Here is a 23,862-nt window from a genome sequence, read left to right on the forward strand (position 1 = left end):
AGAGGCTGATCGGGTGGCGCGCAACTATCGCTGCCAGGCTAACGTCCAAATATGTCTGACCAAGACGTGAAAATCGCGGCAGCAACGCACAGATCACAGAATCGCTGGTCCAGTGAAAGCACGCCATCATGGGGCTCGCACAGGATGCTCGATGGAGGACCAGGGGGGGGGGGGGGGGGTCTCAAACACCGGGTAGCCCAGATTCACTTTGCAAGTCGTGCAACGACGTGACTGGCTGGCTGCGTGCATCGAGGCTGCAACACGAGCTGGTCGGCAGCACCAAGTCTTACACAGTACTGTGTACTCGCAGGACACCAACCCGTGCTCCCTGTGCTTCTTCTTGTCGCCCTCCCCCTCGTCCTCGAGTCGTAAGTACTGCGTACATACTGTGCTGCGAAGTACTACTACTTGCGTTGTGCGGAACCCTGCTTTCGAGCGGTCTAGTCTGTGTTGTATCGGGTCGCCCGCAAGGCTCGCAGTGCGCAGCTGAGCCATCTGCGGGTCGCATCCTGGCTGGGGATCAGGAACCCGGCGGTGGGGCGGGCTGGTCTCAAAGCCACATGGTTTCCAAGCCAGGGGCACCCTTATCGCTGCTTGGCCCCGCTGGCGCGCGGCAGGCGGATCACCACCGAGAGCTGTGAGCTGTCACTGCGTTCAAGCCTCTTCCCGCTAGTGGCCTTGGACCCAATGGGCCGGCCGGTTATCCTTGAAGCCTCTCCCACGGCCACCACCCCCCCCCCCCCCGTCCTTCAGTTCCTTTCCTTCCCGCGTTTTCCTCCCCTCCCCCCCTCCAACTTCTCCCACCACATCACACGTCAAGCACGACCTGACGGCGGCCTCTCGTTCACCACCAACTTCCGTCGTCGTCGTTAACCCGTCGTGATCTTGCCAACGGACTCGGCAGAGCGTCATTCTTTCAGGTGACCGCCGAGACGACGGGGTGCTCCGGGACTCAACCCCCGCCAAGGCAAGGCCATCACCACTCGCTTAATCCTTAATTTGGCCCGGTCCGATCGTTACCCTACAGGAAAAAGTTGCAGTCGTACTTGACGCCCGGGACGCCAGCGGAGGAGAAGAAGAAGGCCAACGACGTGGAAAAGACACCGCCAGCGACACGGCCCCGGAAAGGGTCCGAAACCTCGGCACACCAGATGCAACCGGTACCGCCGCCGCCGAGCCATGCCGGCCCCAGCCCCGGCCCCGGCTCCGGCGTCGCGACGCTCGCCGTTCCCAGCCCGGCGACATCACGGCCCAACTCTCGGCCGGCCTCGATCCGGAACTCGTTCCTTCCGGCGCACGACGCCCGCCGGGGCGATGTCGACACCATCAACGAGATCCGCAACGACATGATGGTCAATTGGCTGTACGAGCAGCAGCTGCGGTCGCAGTACGCGTCCGGGATGGACCCGTACGAGGGCGTCGTGCTCAAGAAGACGCGCGGCGTCTTCACGTGCTGCCCGCCGCAGATGGCCGTCATCCCGGACTCGCTCTTCGCCGCCGTCGTCCAGATGAACGTCCGCTGCGCCATGACGGTCAACACGCCCGTCGTCCGCGCCCTCCTCGACTCCATCATCCGCAAGACAGAGCTCGACCACGTCCCCCTGCCCGACGGCCTGCGCGTCCAGGTGCTTCGCAGCATGTCGGACCTGCCTCGCGGCCAGCTGCACCACTTCGCCGCCTTCATCGAGGACGCGCGCGTTCTAGTCGTCTGGGACGACGAGCCTGAGGCGCTGCTGACCCGGGCCAAGACCCTCGAGGCCAAGTTTGTCGAGATCATCTGGGGCACGGGCGACAACGAGGAGGAAGAAGAGGCCGAGAAGAAGGGCCCCGGGGCCGAGGTGGAAGAGATCGATCCCAGCGAGCTCGAGGCGGCCATCGCCAACGAGAAGCGGCCCGTGCGGTTGGAGAGCGCCATCATCGTCATGTTCACCCTCATCCTGTGGATCATGTGCCCTGGGCTGGGCTGGCGGTGGCTGGCGTACCAGACCGCCGTGGATGGGACGTACTTGCGATTCGCTTTGCTTGCTGCGCTGCCGGCGCAAATGTTTGTGAGCTTGGTAAGTGGGAACCCTGCACCCACGGTCTCTCCCAAGCAAGGAAGCCGCATGCTGAGACGCTGCGGCGCCTGCAGTTCTTCTTCCAGTCCCTCGTCACCAGCCTTTTCCAGCTTGTAGGCCCCATTTCTTCCGTCAACGCCAACAGCCGGTACTACAGCGGTCGCCCTCCGCGCCGCCTCGCCCGCTCCTTCTCTGGGCTGCCGCACGTCACGATCCAGATGCCGGTGTACAGGGAGGGCCTGAACGCGGTCATCAAGCTCACCGTCATGTCGCTCAAGGCGGCCATCAGCACGTACGAGATGCAGGGCGGCACGGCCAACATTTTTGTCAACGACGACGGCATGCAGCTCTTGTCGGAAGAGGAGGCCCAGGCCCGCCGCGACTTCTACGACGAGCACAACATCGGCTGGGTGGCGCGCCCCCCGCACAACCCCGAGCCCGAGGCGGGCGAGAAGCGCTTCCTGCGTCGCGGCAAGTTCAAGAAGGCCAGCAACATGAACTACGCCCTGCATGTCAGCAACCGCGTCGAGGAGAAGCTGCTCGCCATCCAGCGGGACGCTCAGTGGGATGCCGAGCGCGAGAACGCCGCCTACAAGGACGCCCTGGCCGAGGTGATGCGCGAGGACGAGGGCCGCACCTGGGCCGATGGCAACATTCGTGTCGGCGACTACATCCTGATCGTCGATTCGGACACGCGTATCCCGCACGACTGCTTGCTTGATGCCGTCAGCGAGATGGAGCTGAGCCCGGAGGTGGCCGTCCTTCAGTACCAGTCAGGCGTCATGAACGTGACCAGTTCGTTCTTTGAGAATGGGTGAGCGCCACCACCGGCAACTCTCTGTTGCGAGCCGTCCTATCGCTAACTAGCCTTCCCAGCGTCACCTGGTTCACCCGCCTCATCTATTCGTGCATCACCTTCAGCGTGGCCTCGGGCGACGCGTGCCCCTTCGTCGGTCACAACGCCATCCTCCGGTGGAGCGCCGTGCAGGATGCCGCGGCCTACACGGACGAGGACGGCTATGAAAAGTACTGGTCCGAATCGCACGTGTCCGAGGACTTCGACATGGCGCTCCGTCTCCAGGTGGCCGGCTACACCCTGCGCTACGCCTCGTACACGGGCGACGGGTTCAAGGAGGGTGTGTCCCTGACCGTCTACGACGAGCTGGCCCGCTGGGAGAAGTACGCCTACGGCTGCAACGAGCTCATGTTCCACCCGCTGCGCTTCTGGCTCATCCGCGGCCCCTTCACGCCCCTGTTCCGCAAGTTTGTTTGCTCGAGCATCCCGCTCTCCAAGAAGCTGACCATCATCGCCTACATTGGCACCTACTACGCCATCGCCTCGGCCTGGATGCTGACCCTCGGAAATTACTTCGTCACGGGATGGTTCTACGGCTTGTACGACAAGTACTACCTCGATTCGTTCGCCATCTACATCTCCATCATTGTCGTGTTCACGGGCCTGGGCAACCTGGCTCTGGCGGTGCTTCGATACCGCCTCAGCGAGCAGTCCCTCTTGACAGCCTGTACGTTTCTCAACCCTCCGCCCCTCCCCACCTCCCCTTCTGCTTCTTGCCGTGAGACAAGGATGAATGGCTGACTTTGCATCGCAGACTTTGATAATATCCGGTGGATTCCCATGTTCTCTATCTTCCTGGGTGGCATCTCTCTGCATCTCTCACAGGCCATCCTCTGCCACTTCTTCGAGATCAACATGACCTGGGGCGCCACAGCCAAGGAGCTGGAACAGGTGCGCTTCGGCCCGGAAATTGTGCGCATCATCAAGCGCTTCAAGTGGACCTTCCTCTACTGCTTTGCGTGCACGGCCCTCATGATCTGCGGCAACACCGTTTTCCCCATCGACTGGCGAATCCGCGAGCTCTACGCGATCTACCCGCTGGCGGCGACGGTGGTGTCGCACTTTTGCCTGCCGGTGCTGCTGAACCCGGCGCTGATGATGTTTACTTGGTAAACGGGGCGGGAGAGCCCAGGACAGCAACGAGGAGGAGACACAAACGCGGTTCGATGGGTTACGTACAGTCTTTGATGATGGTTTTTTTTTTTTTTCTCTCTCTCTTTCTTTGGCTTTGCTTGGCCTTCAGGGCAGTTTTTCTTCCCCTACTTACCTCTCTGCCTTCTTCTGGGCCTGTCCTGCGCCTCATCACGCAGGGCTTGCTTACCGTGCCCTTAATCGGTTGTTGGCACGTCGGAGTCGGGAGTATCTTGACCATGGTGGTGTGTAATTGGGTTTGGGGGAGTTTTGGATCGCGCTTCGTTTGGATGGGGCCCTTTGCGTAAGGTTACCAATGACGATAGACTTTTTCATAGAATACCTAGTTTTGTATCCATGCCTCGGCGAACCTGGAAGCTGTGCCGTGATTCAGCCTGACGGACGGGCGGGGGATGCCTGTGATGGTCGTCATGATGCTGGGCGAGGAACCACCCGATCAACGCGGGCAGGCAAACAAAAACCTGGAACCTGCCTGGGACAGCGGGAAGAGAAACCTCTCCTGCCTAGATCACATGACCGCGCTGTGGATTCGCGCCTTCGCGTGGGATGCGCAAATAGGTCAAAAGTCGCGTCGCACCGCACTTTTGTTCTTGTTCCCCCCCGGTTTTGCTTCGCATTCCCAAATCCACACCCCACCCTTTCAAAGGGTCATCCGCTGCCCCTGCTCGCTCCGATGTGCGACATGTCCCAAAATGGTTGTGACTATCGTGATCTCGGATGATGAGCCTGAATCGCCGGGCGCGACCAAGCCTTCCTCCGCCAAGGCGCTGGGCAAGCGCAAGCAGAGCATCATCGACTTTGAAGAAAAGGTAGCCTGGACCGACGAATCCGACAAGGACGGTCATGACAAGGTAAAGCAGCGGGCAAAGCGCAGGGCGATCGCACGAGGCAAGAAGCCGGCTCGTAGAAGCGCATCCCGCGGCTCCAAGCTCAAGCGAAAGACGCCCTCCGACCCCAAGGCGCTGGCAAACGACGACGAGCCAAACGACGACGACGATGACGAGTATGCCGGCGTCAAAGTCCCCGACTACTGGCTGCGGCGCAAGAAGACGTTCGACCGCGACCGCGAGCGGCTGCAACACGCGGGCCTGCGGCTGCCGCCCGATTCCTCCGACATCTACTTCTCCGACGATGAGCCCGGAGCCCGCCTTGAGGAGCGGCCCAAGTTCGACGAGAAGAGCGGGATCCGGCCTTGCCGGCCGTATCGCGACATCGAGCTCGAGACCTCGGCGGGCGTCATCCCGGCGCCCGTCGCCCAGTACCTCCGCGACTACCAGGTCGCTGGCGTCCAGTTCCTGCACGAGCGGTTCGTCTATCAGAGGGGCTGCATCCTGGGCGACGACATGGGCCTGGGCAAGACGGTCCAGGTGGCTGCGTTTTTGACGGCGGCGTTTGGCAAGACGGGCGACGAACGGGACTTCAAGCGCTTGCGGAAGATGCGGCGCGCCGGCGGACGCTGGTACCCGCGCGTCCTCATCATCTGCCCCGGGTCGCTGCTCCGGAACTGGCAGAACGAGCTGGCCCGCTGGGGCTGGTGGCACGTCGACGTCTACCACGGCCCGGACAAGGAGAGCGTGCTCGAGTCGGCCCGCGCCGGATGGCTGGAGGTCATGATCACCACCTACACGACCTACAAGAACCATCAGGAGGCGGTCAACGAGGTCGAGTGGGACTGCGTCGTGGCCGACGAGTGCCACCAGCTCAAGGACCGCCGCTCCGAGGTTACGCAGGCCATGGACGGCGTCAACGCGCTCTGCCGCATCGGCCTGACGGGCACCGCCATCCAGAACAAGTACGAGGAGCTCTGGACGCTCCTCAACTGGACGAACCCCGGCCATTTCGGCACGATCGCGGAGTGGAACAGCATGATCACAAAGCCCCTCACGGTGGGCCAGTCCCACGACGCGACCCTGAAGCAGCTCAGCCTCGCCCGGACGACGGCGAAGAAGCTGGTCCAGAACCTGCTGCCCGAATTCTTCCTGCGGCGCACCAAGGCGCTCATCGCCCACCAGCTGCCCAAGAAGACGGACAAGGTCGTCTTCTGCCCGCTGACCGACGTTCAACGGGAGGCCTACCAAAACTTCCTGCAAGGAGATAACGTCTCCTTTATCACCTTGGCAGGGGAGCCGTGCAAGTGCGACTCCGGCCGCAAGCGTGGATGGTGCTGCTTCAAACAGCTTCCCGACGGCAAGCCGTGGATGTCGGCCGTGTTCCCGAGCATCATGACGCTCCAAAAGCTCTCCAATCACCTCACGCTTCTGATCCCTTCGTCGGCGGACCCCCATGACAAGCAAGCTTCGGAGCTTAAGGCCCTCCGGACCTGCGTTCCCCATCACTGGAAGGAGCTCTGGCAAAACCGCGACTCGATGCTGAGCCTTGCCAACCCCGAGTTTTGCGGCAAGTGGAAGGTCCTGAAGAAGCTGCTGAGCTTCTGGCACGCCAACGGGGACAAGGTGCTCGTGTTCTCTCACAGCGTCCGGCTGCTGCGCATCCTCCAGCACCTGTTCCACAACACGTGCTACAACGTCAGCTTCCTTGACGGTTCGCTCAGCTACGACGACCGACAAAAGGTGGTGGACGGCTTCAACTCGGATCCCGCCCAGTTCGTCTTTCTCATCTCGACCAAGGCCGGCGGCGTGGGCCTCAACATCACGTCGGCCAACAAGGTCGTCGTCTTCGACCCTCACTGGAACCCAGCCTACGACCTGCAGGCCCAAGACCGTGCGTACCGCATCGGGCAGGTCCGCGATGTCGATGTGTTCCGGCTCGTGTCGGCCGGCACCATCGAGGAGATCGTCTACGCGCGGCAGATCTACAAGCAGCAGCAAGCCAACATCGGCTACAGCGCATCCAGCGAGCGGCGCTACTTCAAGGGCGTGCAACAGGACAGCAGGCGCAAGGGCGAGATCTTTGGGCTCAAGAACCTCTTCAGCTTCCACGCCGACCAGGTCGTGCTGCGCGAGATCGTCAACAAGACCAACATCGCCGAGGCCAAGGTCGGGGTGCACCTGACCGAGATCGACATGGAGCGCGCCGCCAAGGACGAGGGCGACGAGCTTACCCTGATCAAGCAGGAGCCCGGGGGCGACGGCACGAACGACGACGAGGCCGACGGCGGCATGGGCCAGCTGGCCAAGCTGCTCACCGCGGAGGACCAGGAGGCGCTCATCAACGCAAAAAAGAAGGCCTCGCGCCCGCGGAAGAGCGACGTCATCGCCGGCATCCTTGCGTCGGCGGGGGTGGAATACACGCACGAGAACTCGGAGGTGATTGGCACCAGCCGCGTCGAGGAACAGCTATCGCGAAGAGCGGAGCTGGCGGCGGCGGCCGGCGCCGCCGGGATGGATGGTGACGACGACGACGACTCGTCAGATCTGGACGGCAGCAGCGCCTTGTTCGCCGACCACCAGGCCAACGGCGTGATTGTTCATTCGCGGGGTGCCAGCTCAAGCGGCAGCGGTCGTGGCGGTCGTGGCGGCGGCAAGCTCGTGCGGTTGCACCACGAGTTCAACCCGCCCGTGGACGTGATGAGGCGGCAGTTTTGCTCCATGGCGAGGGAGTTTGGGTTCCCGAGCGCCACGGACTTTGCTCTGGTGGTGGAGAGTTGGTCGCAGGAGCAGAGGAGGAATTGTCTGGATCATTTTTATCAGGCGAGGAAGAGGAAGGTCCTGAAGGAACTGGAGGGACTGGAGGAACTGGAGAGGGAGAATGCGAGGTTCAAGAGGGAGGATAAGGAGGAGGAGGAGGAGGAGGAGGAGGAGGAGAATGCGAGGTTCAAGAAGGAGGTGAAGGAGGAGGGGAACGAGGAGCGCATGAAGGTCGAGGTTTCGACGGAGGTCGAGGAGGAGAAGAAGGCCGAAGAGGGCGGCATTGCCTCGCCGATTGTTCAGGTCAAGGAGAAGGTCGAAGAGGGTGGCATCGCCTCGCCGATTGTCAAGGTCATGACCGAGAGGCCGGAGCAGACGAGGCCCCAAGCAAGGAGGGTGGTATCGATTTTCTTGTCAGACAACGATGAGGACGACGAACTCTAAGGGGTCTAGCCGTCTGGTCATTGGACATTGGAAGGGATGCCAACCATTGAGGAATGGCATGACGGTTTCTTGTCTGGGGCTTCGGTCGTTCTCCAGCCCGTCTCATCAAAGGGGGGGGGGGGGGTGGTGGGTTCCTTTTGCTGCATGTGATAGCTGAGAGGGCGTGGTCGGAACCAAGCGCGAAAAGTGGCCCGAGGTCCCTGAATGTCGGAATCAACAAATGGAGCCAATCATACCAGAAGGGAATGGCAGCTGGACACACCCCAAAAAAAGGGCTATGACGCATCCATGATTTCACATGCCAGCTCTGTTACATGCCAACCTAACATTGCTCTTCTTCGCAGGCCTTCTTCACAAGATACTCCCAATGCACAGTAAACATCACGAGAGGTTCTTCACACACATCATGGCAAAGCCGAAAAGACTCATTGACTCGGCCCTTGGGACCCACCTCCACTGCCCTCCAGCCCCGTTGGGGTCTCGGTGGCAGGTCATGCCTGTTTCTTGACTTACTCTCACACACGCACAACCTCCGCCGTTGTCCCGTCGTTCCCAAACCTCGGGGGCGGGCGGCTGCGGGGGTGGGGCGGGCAAGACGGTGGCAACCGACCCCGGATTGGCCAATGACAGCGTGGGATTCCGGTCGCCGGCACGACTCGGTAATTCGGCCAACGGCGCAGCGGCTTTGGTGGGGCCTCTGACGACAGCGAAAGCGTGCGACTCTGCTCTTTGTCTCTTTCTCTCTCTCTCTCTCTCTCTCGTGTTTCCTGCGTCCCTGCAGAGAGACGCTAGATCCATGTGCCGAGGCGGCGACCGGTGGCAGGCTCGCAGCGGAGCCTGCCTAGGCACGCGTCGGTGACCCTTGATGAAGCTCGGTTCAAAGGACCTCTCTGCAGACCAGACCGGAACGGCCGTGACAGCATCAGATAGCGCGTGTACCTGCCGTGGGCTCCGGGTGGGTGCGTGCTCTGGTTCGGTTCCCCTTGGTCGATACCGGCCTGCTGGGGCCCGTTGGCGCCTTGGAACGGCGACGATGAACAGCGAGAGGACCTGTGACCGTGGTGTCTCAGAAGCGCCCCGAATGACGTAGAGGGGAGATCCCCGCGGGAGGTTCAAGGCGCCTGAGAAAGACAGGACATTGTTGAGCCATGATGGACGACCCGTGATGATGCTACAGCACGCTGCATCTCGGGGAACCGTATCGATTATTTCAATGCGATAACTGGCATCCACCTGCATCCTCGGGGAACACGGGGCCCAGAGACCACATGGAATAGCCGCTAGACCGATCAATCCCGAGTTTCACGAGCCCCCCCCGCCATCCCCCCCTTGCCCGAACACCGGGAACCTTCGCCGGATCCTGCCCGGTTGCGGTCCCCTGCGTTCTGGGCCGTTGCCCATGGGGTATTAGTCACGAGCCTCCGGTCCGGCCATGGAGTCGAGCTGGGTTGTTCATGTGCCCTTCTTTTTTTCTTTAGGGTCTTCCCAATTCTTCCCCGGGTTTCCTCTCTTCATCTTTTTCTTTTTCTATTTTCCTTCTCTGAACACTTCATCACCTTCCTCCCTGGTTGATACCCATCTCCTTGCATTCCAAGCAGGCAAGGCCACCAAAAGACCCGTGCTCAGACACAGTTGCTTCATACCCACGGCTCCCTTCCCCGTTTCCTCCCCCTACCAACACCGCCCAACATGGCCGCCAACAACATGGTGAATCCCGCCGTGGACCCCAACCTGGAGGACGAGCTCTTCGCCAAGGAGGTTGAGGAGGTCAAGAGGTGGTGGAGCGACCCGAGGTGGCGCTACACCAAGCGGCCGTTCACGGCTGAGCAGATCGTCAACAAGCGTGGCAACCTCAAGATCGAGTATGCCAGCAACGCGCAGAGCAAGAAGCTGTGGAGGATCCTTGAGCACCGCTTCCAGGTGAGCTGAAGGCGCCGGCAATCGCACCGAAGGGGGGCCGGGGAAGGCTAACAGAGCACGATCGAACAGAACCGCGATGCCAGCTACACGTACGGGTGTCTTGAGCCCACTGCCGTGACGCAGATGGCCAAGTACCTCGACACCGTCTACGTCTCGGGCTGGCAGTCTTCGTCGACGGCTTCGTCGACCGACGAGCCGGGCCCGGATCTTGCCGACTACCCCTATGTAAGCTGCGCCGGGCTGTCCAAGGATGATCAATTCCTCGCCGCGGTTGGCTAACAAGATCTCCTCTCTCAGACCACCGTCCCCAACAAGGTCGGCCACCTGTTCATGGCCCAGCTCTTCCACGACCGCAAGCAGCGCCAGGAGCGCCTGTCTGTGCCCAAGGAGCAGCGTGCCAAGCTGGCCAACATCGACTACCTGCGGCCCATCGTCGCCGATGCCGACACCGGCCACGGCGGTCTCACGGCCGTCATGAAGCTGACCAAGCTCTTCATCGAGAAGGGCGCTGCTGGCATCCACATTGAGGACCAGGCCCCCGGCACCAAGAAGTGCGGCCACATGGCCGGCAAGGTCCTGGTGCCCATCAGCGAGCACATCAACCGCCTGGTTGCCATCCGTGCCCAGGCCGATATCATGGGTGGGTGTCTTCCTGGACGGACCGTTATATGGAGAGCTTAGCCGCTAACCTCTTCCTCGCCCAGGCTCCGACCTCGTCGCCATCGCCCGCACCGACGCCGAGGCGGCCACGCTCATCACCTCGACCATCGACCCCCGCGACCACGCCTTCATCCTGGGCTCCACCAACCCCGAGCTCCGTCCCCTCAACGAGCTGATGCTTGCCGCTCAGGAGGCCGGCAAGTCCGGCGACGCGCTCCAGGCCATCGAGGACGAGTGGCTGGCCAAGGCCAACCTGAAGCTCTTTGACGACGCCGTTCTCGACGCCATCGCCGCGCTCTCCCGCCCCGAGTCCGAGAAGCAGTCGATCGCCGACCAGTACCGCGCCGCCATCAAGGGCAAGCAGCTGTCCAACGCCGAGGCGCGCGCCGTCGCTCGCCGTCTGCTCGGCAAGGACGTCTTCTTCGACTGGGACGCCCCGCGCACCCGCGAGGGTTACTACCGCCTGCGGGGTGGCTGCGACTGCTCCATCAACCGCGCCGTCGCGTACGCCCCGTACTGCGACGCCATCTGGATGGAGAGCAAGCTGCCCGACTACAAGCAGGCCGAGGAGTTCGCCAAGGGCGTGCACGCCGTCTGGCCCGAGATGAAGTGAGTTTTTCACCTTGCCTGTTTTTTCCCCCAGCTTTTGTGTCACGCAAGTCTAACCTCTTTTTTTTTTTTTTTTTTTTTCCCACAGGCTTGCCTACAACCTCTCCCCCTCCTTCAACTGGAAGGCGGCCATGCCGCGCGAGGAGCAGGAGACGTACATCCGCCGCCTCGCCTCGCTCGGCTATTGCTGGCAGTTCATCACCCTGGCTGGCCTGCACACCACGGCCCTCATGAGCGACCGGTTCGCGCGCGCCTACGCGCAGCACGGCATGCGCGCCTACGGCGAGCTCGTCCAGGAGCCCGAGATGGAGCTCGGCGTCGACGTGGTCAAGCACCAGAAGTGGAGCGGCGCGGCGTACGTCGACGAGCTCCAGAAGATGGTGACGGGCGGCATCAGCTCGACCGCGGCCATGGGCAAGGGCGTGACGGAGGATCAGTTCCATTAAGCGGTTGGCTAACCCCTGTCTACTTGGGCAACTTTAAAATAGCGATAAAAAGTTGGGGTGTGTTTGTACATAAGTCACTAAACTAACGGGGGGTTGGTTGGGTTCGTAGGATGTTTTTTCTTTTGTTTCCTAGGGAGCATTGCCGGACGTATCATTTTGGTTATCCAGGTACAATTTGGATACATTGAACTAACTAACTACCTTGGTACATTCTCTTACCCTTGTCTCGATCGTGTTGGATGTTCATGGGCAATCTAGACTGTCATCTCGCCATCCCCATGTGTTCCCCCGCCAATTGACTTCTTTTTTCGCCTGCTCGCCCGCGGAGGTCCTCCTGCTGCTACCGCACACCCTCCTCGTGGGATCCTGTGGCTCGCTGCGACGCTGTCCAGTCTAATTCCCATCATCAACTGGGTCATGGCGCCTTTCTGTCGGTCCTTTAAGAGCCTATAGTGAATGTTGATCTGATAGCGGCACATGAGACGGCTTGATCGGCTGTCTTGGGATGACACTCCCGCCGAGACGACAGCTAGGTTCCTCTCTACTACAACTTGGTTTGCATGTCTGTCACCTCCTGTTGTGCTTGGCATCGGCATTCCTGAATCAACCCCGAGGCTTTGACGCTGCCCACCACCCACTACTGGCAGGACATGAAAGCGGTCTTTCGCGTCTCTTCGGCGCCTCTCGGAAAGCACCAGGCTCGCCCCTCCCGTTACGCTTTGACAGCGAAGGGTACGCGGCCGAGCGGAACATGCCATCGCGGCTGGGATACGGCTTGTTACCTTCTCACGTCTCGGGCAGACAAGCGCGGAAAGCAGCTCGCCATCGCCCACGTCTCATGCTCGTTCCCTGTCGTTCAACAACCCATGAGGCTGCCAAGCTTGCGCAGAGCTGGAGGGGGCAGCGTCACCGACCGTCGAAAGCATTCCTGTTGGGAGAACAAATCTGTCGGCATAACTGGTATCCTAAGAGAAACAGTCCATCTGAGCCTCAGGGATGTGATCTAGCATTGTTCAAGGTGTAACATGTGGACGGTAACTGCATCCCATCTCTTCAGACGACCATCCGACACGCCCCGTCTCATATGGGTTCAGCGGAATGCGGCGTCTAGTCAAAGCCTATCAACCCAACGATCCAGACTTCCGCGTGCTCTTCTCTACTTCTTGTTTGCTTCTTTTCTTTTCCTTTCGTTCCGTTTTTATGCGTCTTTTTTTCTGTTTCAAACTTTCCCTGAACTTGACATCCCATGTACACCAACCGTGGATAGCGAAAGCCAGAGCCCGATCCCCAGCCGTCATCGGAATGTGCTATACGCAGTAAGAATCCATACCCCGGCCGGTCGCCTCCGCTGGGTCTCGTCCCATGTAAGCACGTTGCTCCCAGCTCAGGCGAAACCAGGACAGCCCTTCGAGCCTGATTACGGTCAGCCACAGGATGTTTCGGGCGGGAGGGTCTCATCAGCCCCCTTCCCATCCCATGACTTCAGACCACCGTCAGATCAGATGCTTATGCACCATCTGACGACACTCAGAACCTGCCGCCTGCCTACCGACCCTCGGCCAGGGGAGCGAGTTCCGGCGCATGTCAGACGCATAACTAATTACCAGGGACGTAGGCGTGGGGTAGCACAAGTTCATCCAAAACAGCCTCCCTCCGTCTCGGACGAGAGCTTGAGTTTCGAACAACGCCGCCAGGGCAGCAACCGCTGCTGGGAAACGATGGGAAGACGTGTTGCGTCGGGATTTCCCGGCCCCACCCGCACATACACGCACGCATTTCACACAGCCACGAAGAGGGGGGGGGAGAGGGACGTAGGGGGCGGAGGGTTTATCCCGCACGGCAACTGACTCGCAGACCGGCGGGTGCCACGCAAGCCGTCTGATGACGGGAGCTGACGATAACCGGGTATCCGTCGTGGTAATTCGAGCTTTGTGATTTGGTACTGAGAAGAGAAAACTTGCTCATTTGGTGAGTAGGGGTGGCCGTCCGGGACCGGTACCAACGGGCTGGGTGCGGTCGCGTGGAGAGGCAGGCCGGACCTGAATCAGTCAAGATGGTGGCGGCCTTCGCGGCAGCATGTTGAGTGGTTAGGTTGTTGGGCTCTGCATGCAACAAAGAACATCCCAACCATGAAGGGAAAAAAAACCGTTACGACCGGTATTTTACACAGCTTGCAGCTTCCGGTGACGTACCTACATAATACTGTGCAGGTAGTGGCGTTTCGTTACCTGATCCGGCGTGCTTACGACTGGCTTGGTACAAGCTTACGGTACTTACATCGACGGATCGGGGCTGTGGCGTGTAAGTGATCGCGGGTCAAAATAGCCAAAAGCGGAGCAACCCTCTGCTATGACCTTCACGGTTTAGCGCTGCAAAGCTTTCTTCCTTTTGGGATTCTGGATCGTGGTCCGCGGCGGCGGGTGCTGCGCCGTGCCCTGCCGCTAGCTGGCCTTGCGTGTTGGGTTCGCGATCCCGCGAGTGCGGTGCGGCTCATCTCATCCACCTAATGTGGTGAGATCGAGGATGAGAAGGATCCATCGATGAGCCCTTCTGCTGGTGCCTGGCCGTCGTGCCGCGAGGAGTTCGAGCGCGCTCCGGCACGGCTCCGGGCGTCCGTTGCCGGACGTCCAATGTGGCGTGCGGCAACGGGGCGCCGTTGGCTTCCCGCGCCGGCCGTGAGCTTTGACGCTAACTATTCTATTTTTTATAACAAGGGAAAAAAAATGGGCTGTTGTTGCCTAGATCGGGAAGGCCTAGATCGATAGGATCGAGCTGCTGTAGTGGGCCATGTCACCATCGAATCGGTCCGGGGCAGGCCTTGCTGGACTCGTGCTATGTCATGGATTCTTGGTGAGCAGAACACCGCGAAAACGAGCAAGACAACATCCCTAGGGTTTGCCTTCTGTCCGCTTTGGGTCGTCCTTTTTGGCCTCCGCAGCCTTCTACCGCGTTCTCGTGGCCAACGGCCAGTTTTGTCAAGTCCGATCGCGAACCCAACGCCTCGGCCTGTCGGGGGCAAGAATCAGCGTTTTGGGACCGCGGCGGTGCCGTAAGCGACCGTGCCTCCCCTTCTGCCTCATGCCTTGTGAGCTTCGCGATCGGCGTGGTTATGTTCAGGATTGCAAAAGTCGAGATCTTTGTTACTGAGCCGGGAAGATTGTGGGGGAGCAGCCATCTTCGTACCGCCATCAGGCAACGGGAGCACACGAAGTCTGCGTTACACTTGGCTTTGTGATGCCAGGGCCGGTCTTTGATCGTCCCTGCAGAGTGGTCAGGTGTGTGCGTTGCTTTGCCGTTCGCCTGAATCCGCCGTTACTGTCGGTTTTCGGCGATGACTAGGCTGTCTTTTGTCGCCTCGTCCCAGCCCTGCCCGTCACGAAGAAGCTTCGGAAGCATGTGGCATTAGGTTGTGAGGGAGCCCATCTTCATGGCTTTTGCGCCACGCCATGTATCCCGCCAAGCAGTCCCGACCTCTTTGAACTGTCTGCGGCATAACCCGATACCATATCCCAGATCCCGCGTTTCGAGGCCGGGCCTGATCTTCGATGGCATCGATCATCGTTCTGTGGCCGTGGTGTCGTCTCCCCCCGAAACGTCGGGCTGGCCGTTCCGTTTCACCATTTCAAGATCCCTGCCCCAAGATTGCTCATGCGAGAGTGCGAATGGAGTCGGGCTGGCTCCCTCAACCACAAGAGCCGAAAACTAAACATGAAACGAACAATAGGGGCAGGTTCGTGGAGACGGGTGACTGGCCATCGTCTCAACACCTCACAGCACCTTTGCTACACCATACGGACGATCTGATCGTCGAGTTCAATGCGATTAAAATAGAAAAAGGCCGCTTCGTTTCTATGGCGATCAGAGATGAACGATACTGCTGGTTGTTTGTTTCCTGGTAAACATGGCCCCGGGGACGATCGTGATCACGCGAGAGTTCAACGGTCCATGGCCAACCCTGACGTGAAGCCCGGCAGAGCCCCAATGTCAGAAGCCCTCTGGCTCGGAGCTCGCTCCGGCCAAGTTGCACCGTCGTCACATCTGGCTATCCAAACCCCAACTCCCGAATGGCTGCCGCCGCATCGTTTTGTGCAGTGTAGAGCATCGCTTCAGATAGCACCGTCTGATCTTGTGAGGATTTGGCATTTGTCAACCCAGATCTTGAACGCAAAAATGGAAAGAGGTTCGCGGCCAAGCCTCACGACCGGGGAGAGCTCCGACGCCCTCTGAAACATGGCGGCTCTTCCATTTTTAGTGTGGCAGCAGGGCATTTCGGTACGGTACGATACGGTACGGTACCTACCTGAGGGGCTCCCAGGGCACCGCATCCCGGGCATCTCAGGGCACCTCGTTTCCCACGAAGCCAGGGCAGGAGTTGCGAAGATCTCGGATCCCCTCCCCGAGCCCAATTCATGCGTTTACACCACACACTGGGAGCTAGGTCGAGAACGTGGGCGATGCCATCCTCAGTTAGACCAGGGGCCCGCAGAGCTCCCAGGGCTGTCAGGAGGAGTTTTATTTGGAATCTTTTCGGAGAGTTTGGTTTCAGATGGAGCGATCTACGAGGCCAAACGCTCTCTGTGGGGACGCCAAGCATTTCGGCGTGAAACGGTTAGGGTGTTGGTGATGGTGTCCCAGCTTCACGTCAGCTACCTCCTGATGCCGGGTCGCGCAGAAATGTTTGGGTGCATATGGAAGCGCCGGCTTCAGAATGATAGGAATTCATGTCTATGGATACTCTCTTTGAAGGTTTGAAATGGCGTTTCCACCACGTCCAAAAGATGCGCCGGCATGGTGATGGAAGATGTTGCAAAGATGATGACTTGTACTACGATACACTAACTACCCGAGTGCCATCGATCTTGTGTTACATCCGGCGGGCGCCAAGCACTCGCTTGTGCGGGATCTGCCCGGTCCCAAACATTGAGCCTGCCCATGGTCCTAACACGGCAAACCCGTCTTCCTCCAGAACTCTTAACTTTTTTTTTTTTTTTTTTCATTCTGGGCATCTCATCTGGCGATAGGTTTCTAGGAGAGGATATGTGATTTGGGATCTTCGAAACCTATGTATGTTTCCGTTCATGCGATTCCCATGTTGCTCATCACACAATAGCCTTTTCGGACTTGCAACCGGGGTCTCCTGGCTGCGGGATGGCGGCTCTCGAGGTGGCTCCCGACGGACGGACAACCAACCGGGAGGTCGGGTCGCCATAGGTGGTCTCCAGTCAAACAGGCGGCCACCAGAGCTTCTGCATGGCGAGTCCACAGGCAGAGAACTTGACATGCATTTTTTTTTCTCCGACTTGCTGCTCCCCTTACACTACCTAGGGTGCTATTCATCGTGGGCCCGCTCCAAGAGATTGTTTCATCTTCGTCGATCCTCTCGGCTGCTGCGCCTCATCCGCCGCTTGCAAGGTGCGAATGGTTGGGTTGGCACAAGGTTGCAGGCGCTAGGCTGTGGCACTGACACTGACACTGGAGGGCACTGACAGTGATCGCTGCCACTGGCCGCTTCAGCACCTTTCCCCTTCACCGGATCCTGGACTTTCCAGAGTCGCATGGCGTTTGACGTCAAGCTCCTAGGCCCCAGTTACCTTTCATACTAAGCTTCGCACAGAAACCCCCCAGCGCTGCATTCGACTTTCGCCCACCGTGTCCCACCTGTTGAATACGTCCACGCCAGGCGTGCCATGGTGATCCCCAGGACTTCCACCGTCCTGTGCTGCAATCCCCTGCGCTTCGATCGATGTTGTTTTCTTATCCGCCTCTTCACATGCGTCTTCTCCGTCATCAAGGATGAGCCTTTTTGCCATGTAACGGCAACCAAGGCCCTGGCGAGGGTTTCCCTTCACGTCAAGAGGCAAAAAGGGCGAGAAACCCGACGGCCAGATCACACCCGTCCTGACAAGTGACGGGCCGGGTTTAGACGATCTGGATCTGATGCTCTTGTTCAGACTGTCTTCGGTCCACGCTCATCAACAAAGCATCCGTCGAGGTTGCATCGGTCTCTTTTTTTTTGTAGCATCCTGCGTCGTTTAGGGGCGTAGCAGTCTCCAGGATTCGAAAAGCCATTCAACTCTCTCCGTTTGGGTGACAAGGTCGATCTGTCAACGCCTCTCTTACCCCAACGTCACCCCTTCCCTTGCCCCTCATTCACACCCCCCTCCCCCATCTCCACCTTGCCCGCGTCGCGACAATGACTGGAGCCAGTAAGCCGGACCCCCCCCCCCCCCCCCCCCTTCGATCCTGGATCCCGGTCCTGGTCTGGAGTCACAGTGTGTGCTAGTGGCATCGGAACCTGTAGAGTCCGTGGGGGACTACCCTGGATAGCTTGACCACCCAGGCTGGGGCCCCGGCAGAGAGATGCAGCCTTAACAAGGTTGTCTGCGGATGTCCCCAAGTCCCCAAGATGTATTTCTGATTCGTGCACTAGGGTTTCCGAAACAGAGACATTAAATCCATCCGTCCCTGCCGACCTCCTCTGCAGTCCATCACTCCACGATTTTGCTTCCCTTTGTCTCGTGGCTAGGCTGGTTCCTTGTCTTTTTTTTTTTTTTCTTCTTCTTTCGGTCTCATATGGTGACACAACATCTTCGTGGAAGCTTTTTGAATCCGGCCTGACGAATCGCAAGATGGGTAGGTTGATATCTCCTTCACTTACCCTTTGTCATATATCCTCCTCAGCATCGTTACCGGACTCGGTCGGCGCTAAGACGCCCTCCTGTCCATCCCGTGCCGTCCGCTCGAAATTGGGATGAAGCACCCTCTATCCGAATTCTTTGGTTGAGCCTGGGTTCAGATGGTGTTCTCTGCCTCCTCCCACGCAGTGTTTACGTCACCTTTGCGTTTGTTGTTTTGTTATTGTTGTTGTCTTCTGGGAGCCCTCCGCCGAAGCCCAAGCCTTACCACGAGCTAACCAATCAATAGGCAGGATGTTGGGTTTTGATCGCATGCTGAATAGGTCTGCTGAAGAGTCGGCCTATTCAAGCGCGGGTTCAATGGTTCAAAGTCCAGAACCAACCGAATATGATTCTCCGGGAAGCTCAATTTTAAGACATAAATACTCGCACTCCGGATCTTCCGCCGCATCTTTCACCTCTTCTTCAACAACTTGGTTTGGATCGCACTCGAGAAAATCCTCAGCAGCGACCAACCCAGAAACCCCATCGACCGACCACTTCGTCTTTTCTGAAAACCTGAACGAGACTTTCAAGCTCAACCCGCTCATCACCACCGCGAGGGTCGCCGGAGCGATGGCCGACCCTGTTGACCCCTCTGGCCGCCACGGCGCAGACCCGACCGCCGTTCCTGCATCTCAACATCTCTGCGACCGGGTCTCGAACCTGGTCGTGGAGGACATGGACCGCGCCGAGTCTCCCACGGACGCGGTCATGCCGCTCATGCGACGCCCAACCGCGAGCAACGGACCCAATAGGTGAGTACCTACAACGAAACGGCCGTTTTGTTTTCCTATCTCGTCGAATCTACCAGTCGAGCACAACCTGCGACTGAAATTCACATGGTCGTCATCGAACACCGTCTCCTCTTCGGTCAGATCACTTCGGGAGGATGAGAGGAATCACCATTTTCAACCCGATACCCCCCAACCATTCCCTGCTTTTTCATCCTCCCCAGTCGAAAGCACGCCGATGTCACAATTACATCACCCTACGCTCATGACTCCATCTCAAGCCTCGCTTTTCCTTTTCTTCAGTGGCTCCCCAACACTCTTCCCCCAAAAGCCGCAAACCTTGAGAGGGTGAGCTGCGGAAAGTTCCGCAGAGACCTGGGCCTGCAGGTCGCTGGATTGGGCAGGTTCCTTGCCAAGCTCTGCTAGCCCGGGTCTTGGCGCGGCGAGGTCCTCCGGACACCCCACTTTCTTTCGGCGGGCTGTCCGGGCCTGGCCAGCACCATGGCGCCCCACTCAGCCCCGGGTCCTCCGGGTCCTTGGCGCCGGCCGAGGGAGGGACTCTCTGCGTGGCCCGGACCACAAACCCTATCAACATCAGACAAGACCCTCCCGACCGAGCCACACCCTCACAACAACAATGGCACACAACCAAAAACACGAAAGCCCTACCACCTTACAGACAATGGCTTTGCTATTGTCGAAAGTGCCTAGCCCCACTTCCTTGCTTGCTGGAACAACTCACTTCCATGAAGTGGCCATTGTGCCTCGTTGGCGATCAACCCAACTCGCCAGATTCTTTCTACTTATACTCGATCTCTACTCAACTCACTCATTTCCCATCCTCACTCCATCCTTCCAGCCAAATCCTCATCATCAACTCGTTCACTAACGAGATGGCCAGTCCTTCTTCCTTTATCGATGCCCAGGCCGCGTCCGATCCGCGCGCTCAGTCGACTTCGACGGCAGAGTCTTGCGCATCGGTGCCCACTCCGGAGGAGCCTTCGGCCATGACTTCGAATTTCAACTTCACTTTCGAGGCGGCCCAGCCCCTCCCGACCGCGCCTCTTCGCATCGGCCCTGAGCTCCGCACCATGACCATCGGACGGGTCTATGATGACGACGGCGAGCTGGCGAACGAGATCAACATCCGCTCCGTCAAGGTCTGCCGCTGGATGGAGGGCATGTGCCACATCTCGGCCGACAAGGATCCGTCAAAGGTCGACTGGCGCAAGGCCATGTCGCACATCTTTGGCCGCAACAAGAATTGCACCCGCAGCATCCCCGAAGACGTCTGGCTCTTCATGTGCCGCAAGCACTACCAGCGCGGTCGTTACAGGAACAACCACGAGTACAATGTCAAGCTCACGAAGCTCGTCATTAGCCAGGTTCTCCGCCTTGAGGCCTGGAGCAATAGCAACCAGGACCTCGAGACGCCCGAAAATGGCGTCATCACCGACTATACCCTGGCGCCTCGTCGTCGTGAGCAGCTGCGCCTTCAGAACAAAAAACGCAAGGCGAGCGAGTCGGCCGACGGGGACAGCGACTCGGATGACGATTCGGAGGGCCCCGTCCCCGAGGAGGCCACCATGCCGGCCTGGCTGGAGCAGGCATGCGGCACTGGCAAGACGGCCGTCGAGATCGTGGACGTGCTGCTCCGCATCTTCAACGCCCTCAAGAACGACCGCATGATGCGGTTCCCCGACATCGAGATTCTTCCCACCATCACCGGCGAGCGCGCCAAGCCCAACAACAAGCGTGCCAGGTCGCGTCGGAACCCCGACCCCAAGGCGGCGCCGGCGCAGCAGGCGGGCCAGCGGGGCAAACGTCGCCAGAGCGCCGCCGGCCCGAACCCTCTGACCCCGGGCGCTCAGCTTGCCTATCGCTCGAACCCCACCATCCTTCAGCCCTCTGCACCTCTCGCCGACGAGCGCTACGCCTATGGCAGCCAGCTGCCTCGTCCGCTCTACCCGGTTGCCAATACCTGGCCCGGCGCTGTTTCTCAGGGCTCTGCTCCTCACGACTTCGCTCGCGGCCACCGTCCCACCCGCTCCTGGGGCGGCGGCGCCTATCACCAGCCGCAGTTTAGCTATCCTGCCACCTACAATGCCGCGACCGCCGATACGTACTCGAGCTACAGCCAGTACCCAGTCGCCGGTCGCGATACCGACCGCTCTGGTGGCTTTGTGGGCAACGGCTACGCTCAAAACGGCTACTGGGATCCCAACTACGACGCCCGCCAGCGTCAGCAGCAGGCCCAACAGGCCCAGGTCACGTCCGGCTTCTCCGGCAACACGGGTTACGCCTACCCTTCGCCCGCCACCACCTCGACCGGGGCTCCTCTTGGCGGCCCGCCTCCGGCTCACGTTGCTAAGCACAGCAAGAGCCTCAGCATGCCGGCCTCGTTCATGATGGCCCGTGGCTCGCGTGCCCACAGCCCCATGGCCCCTGCGGCGATGGCCCCGTCGGCTCCGACTTCGACCTCCATGATGTACGGCGAGTCGGACTCTCGTTACCAGTACGGCGGCAGCAACGGCATGTCCGCCGCCGTCGGCCCTGCCAACACGACCGACTCCATCCCGCGCGCCGCCGAGTATGCTGACCCTCGGACGACCGGGTACACCGACCAGCGCACGGCCGAGTACGCCGATGCTCATCTGGCCGATCCTCGCTTTGCCGGTCTTCAATATGCCTCCAACCAAACCCCGGCGGCCAGCCAGGGCGCTGGCAGCGCAGCGGAGCCATACGACCCGTACCAGGCTGCTCCCCGCCGCTAAGGGCGAGCAGATGAATCTCCCAAGGGCAGGCGGAGACATGAATCACACTGCTCCATGTGCTGAACACCGTACAACACCACACATTCGACAGAGATGGAAGAAAAGCCCGAGAAAAAAAGGTTAAAACGACATAACAACGCGAAAAAAAAAAGGAGAAAAACGCTTCCCTTCGCTATTTCGTCTCGACCACACCTCCCTCCATCGGGCGGATTTCAGCAGCAGCACCCTCGATATCAGCAGGAACAACATCCCTTTTTTTTTCTTCTTTCAGATACCCCCATGGGCGATCGGGCCAGTGACAAACTTCCCTTTACATTTTATTTCCCGCTCTATCTTCTGTTCGTTCTCGAATCTTTTTCACCATGATCGCACCGGAACTGCGCAGGTCGTCTCTTCATTTTCTTCTCGCCCCTCGGATCGCGACTCATTCTTAACAGCCGCTCGGGTCGATCCAAACGCCTCCTCCTCCTCCTCCTCCTCGTCCCAAGAGCGCGTCCGGACAGGCCACCGGAGCCATCGGGGGTTTTCTTTTTTTTTTTTTTTTCCTGTTTCATTCTTTCGGCAACCAGGGGAGACATGAGATTCGAAGCGGCGCACGAAGGACATCATCGGAATATGGTTCTTATACCAGGCACGGGGAGGGGGGAAAAAACCGGACCAGGGGACAAAGGGGACAAGGGAACATCGAAATGCTTTGTACGGTTTACAGAACATGACCTCACGGGTGCACAGGACAGGACAGGGTCACAGAATGGGGAACTGGAGTTGGTTGGGGTGGCGTTGCTTATTTTGTTTTTGTTTTTCTCTCTTTTTCGGGTTGAGCTCGAGCTCACTGGCGGCCGGTTTCTGATGCGTAGATTTTTTTTTTCTTTTTTACCTTTTTGTCTCTGCATTCATGTATCAACATTTTGTATACTTCCCGAGGTGTCGGTCATGTGGCGGCGGCGGCTCTGGTGCGTCCTGGTAGTCACATGCCACCGGCCGCTCGACAATCGGGAAGGTGTGTATTTTAATCGCAAATTACATTGGGATTTTGCTAGCTCTGTGTGCTTTGTATTATCTCTTCGTCTGCGTGTGACTTGTGTCTGTGCTTCCTGCGTTGACTTTGCTGTTGCTTCCTTGCCTACTCGGTCGGGTGTTCGTGACTCTGGTATGGTTGTGTCCAAGGTAGTCGGGCGGTAGGGGAGCTTATTTTTTTTTATCCGATGGGACAGATGGGCGTGGCGTCGCGGTAATGGTGATGATGGCGGTGTTGATGGCAGCGATTCTAGCGGATGATGAAGGAGTTCAGGATGATGTTTCCAAGGCGGCAAGACTGTCAGTCGGATCCCTAGGGAGCAGCGAGTCCTCACAGCCTAGATACTTACCTACCTACCTATGTACTTGGGGAACCAACAACATTCTTGGTATTCTTCTTCTAGCATGAGCTGGGCGGGCCGAGCATCGCCAATGCAAGACCACACTCCTGTACCAAGGTCTACTTGCGTTCTGAGCGGACAGAGGATCGTCAGGTCTCTTCCTGGTCAGCTCGATACCCGAGAACGGCGTCTCGAAAGCCAGCGGTGTGAATATCTTGAGCCACTTGACGTATGCTCTCGGTCGAAGGCGAAAGGCGACATCGAGCTCGCCCGTGACGTGGCTGGAAGCCGTTCGAGAGCGCGCAAAAGCTCACCAGGTCCTTGCCACGCTCACGCAATCTCTGCAGCCAATACAGAAACGCTCAGGTAAGCATCGGCCCTTCTTTCGACAAACCATCGTGGTCTCTTGAAAGCCCGTGCCACGCGCTACGCAGCAGATGCCTCCTCTCGGCAGTGCCCTCTAGCTAGCGGGGGAGTTGAGATGATAGGGATGTGCGGGAAACACTGTGCGGCGGGGGCGGGCGAAGCCGTCCCCTTGATCGAGTCATAGCGTCCTTCACGATGCCCGTGTGATTGACACGGCATCTGCAG

At 59.2% G+C, this 23,862-nt stretch overlaps 5 protein-coding genes across 5 annotated transcripts; all 5 read left to right on the plus strand.

The window, feature by feature from the left end:
- Positions 1-1,151: 1,151 nt before the first annotated feature.
- On the plus strand, positions 1,152-4,026 carry VTJ83DRAFT_3562 (uncharacterized protein; the record flags this gene model as incomplete). Its single annotated transcript, XM_071009954.1, has 4 exons — positions 1,152-2,057; positions 2,132-2,871; positions 2,934-3,580; positions 3,668-4,026. The coding sequence occupies 4 exons, from the start codon at positions 1,152-1,154 to the stop codon at positions 4,024-4,026; spliced, it is 2,652 nt and encodes an 883-aa protein (XP_070867440.1).
- A 731-nt stretch (positions 4,027-4,757) lies between these two features.
- On the plus strand, positions 4,758-8,096 carry VTJ83DRAFT_3563 (uncharacterized protein; the record flags this gene model as incomplete). The annotated part of the gene is made up of 1 exon (XM_071009955.1): positions 4,758-8,096. One exon carries the CDS (start codon positions 4,758-4,760, stop codon positions 8,094-8,096), a length of 3,339 nt encoding a protein of 1,112 aa, XP_070867441.1.
- Positions 8,097-9,785: 1,689 nt separating this feature from the next.
- On the plus strand, positions 9,786-11,731 carry VTJ83DRAFT_3564 (uncharacterized protein; the record flags this gene model as incomplete). The annotated part of the gene is made up of 5 exons (XM_071009956.1): positions 9,786-10,016; positions 10,086-10,241; positions 10,314-10,656; positions 10,721-11,285; positions 11,374-11,731. 5 exons carry the CDS (start codon positions 9,786-9,788, stop codon positions 11,729-11,731), a joined length of 1,653 nt encoding a protein of 550 aa, XP_070867442.1.
- A 6,929-nt stretch (positions 11,732-18,660) lies between these two features.
- Positions 18,661-19,167, plus strand: VTJ83DRAFT_3565 (uncharacterized protein; the record flags this gene model as incomplete). The annotated part of the gene is made up of 1 exon (XM_071009957.1): positions 18,661-19,167. The coding sequence occupies one exon, from the start codon at positions 18,661-18,663 to the stop codon at positions 19,165-19,167; it is 507 nt and encodes a 168-aa protein (XP_070867443.1).
- Positions 19,168-20,032: 865 nt separating this feature from the next.
- Positions 20,033-21,913, plus strand: VTJ83DRAFT_3566 (uncharacterized protein; the record flags this gene model as incomplete). Its single annotated transcript, XM_071009958.1, has 1 exon — positions 20,033-21,913. The coding sequence occupies one exon, from the start codon at positions 20,033-20,035 to the stop codon at positions 21,911-21,913; it is 1,881 nt and encodes a 626-aa protein (XP_070867444.1).
- Between the last annotated feature and the right edge of the window lie 1,949 nt (positions 21,914-23,862).

The sequence above is a fragment of the Remersonia thermophila genome, chromosome 3 (genome assembly GCF_042764415.1).
Source record: "Remersonia thermophila strain ATCC 22073 chromosome 3, whole genome shotgun sequence".
NCBI classification, from domain to species: domain Eukaryota; kingdom Fungi; phylum Ascomycota; class Sordariomycetes; order Sordariales; family Chaetomiaceae; genus Remersonia; species Remersonia thermophila.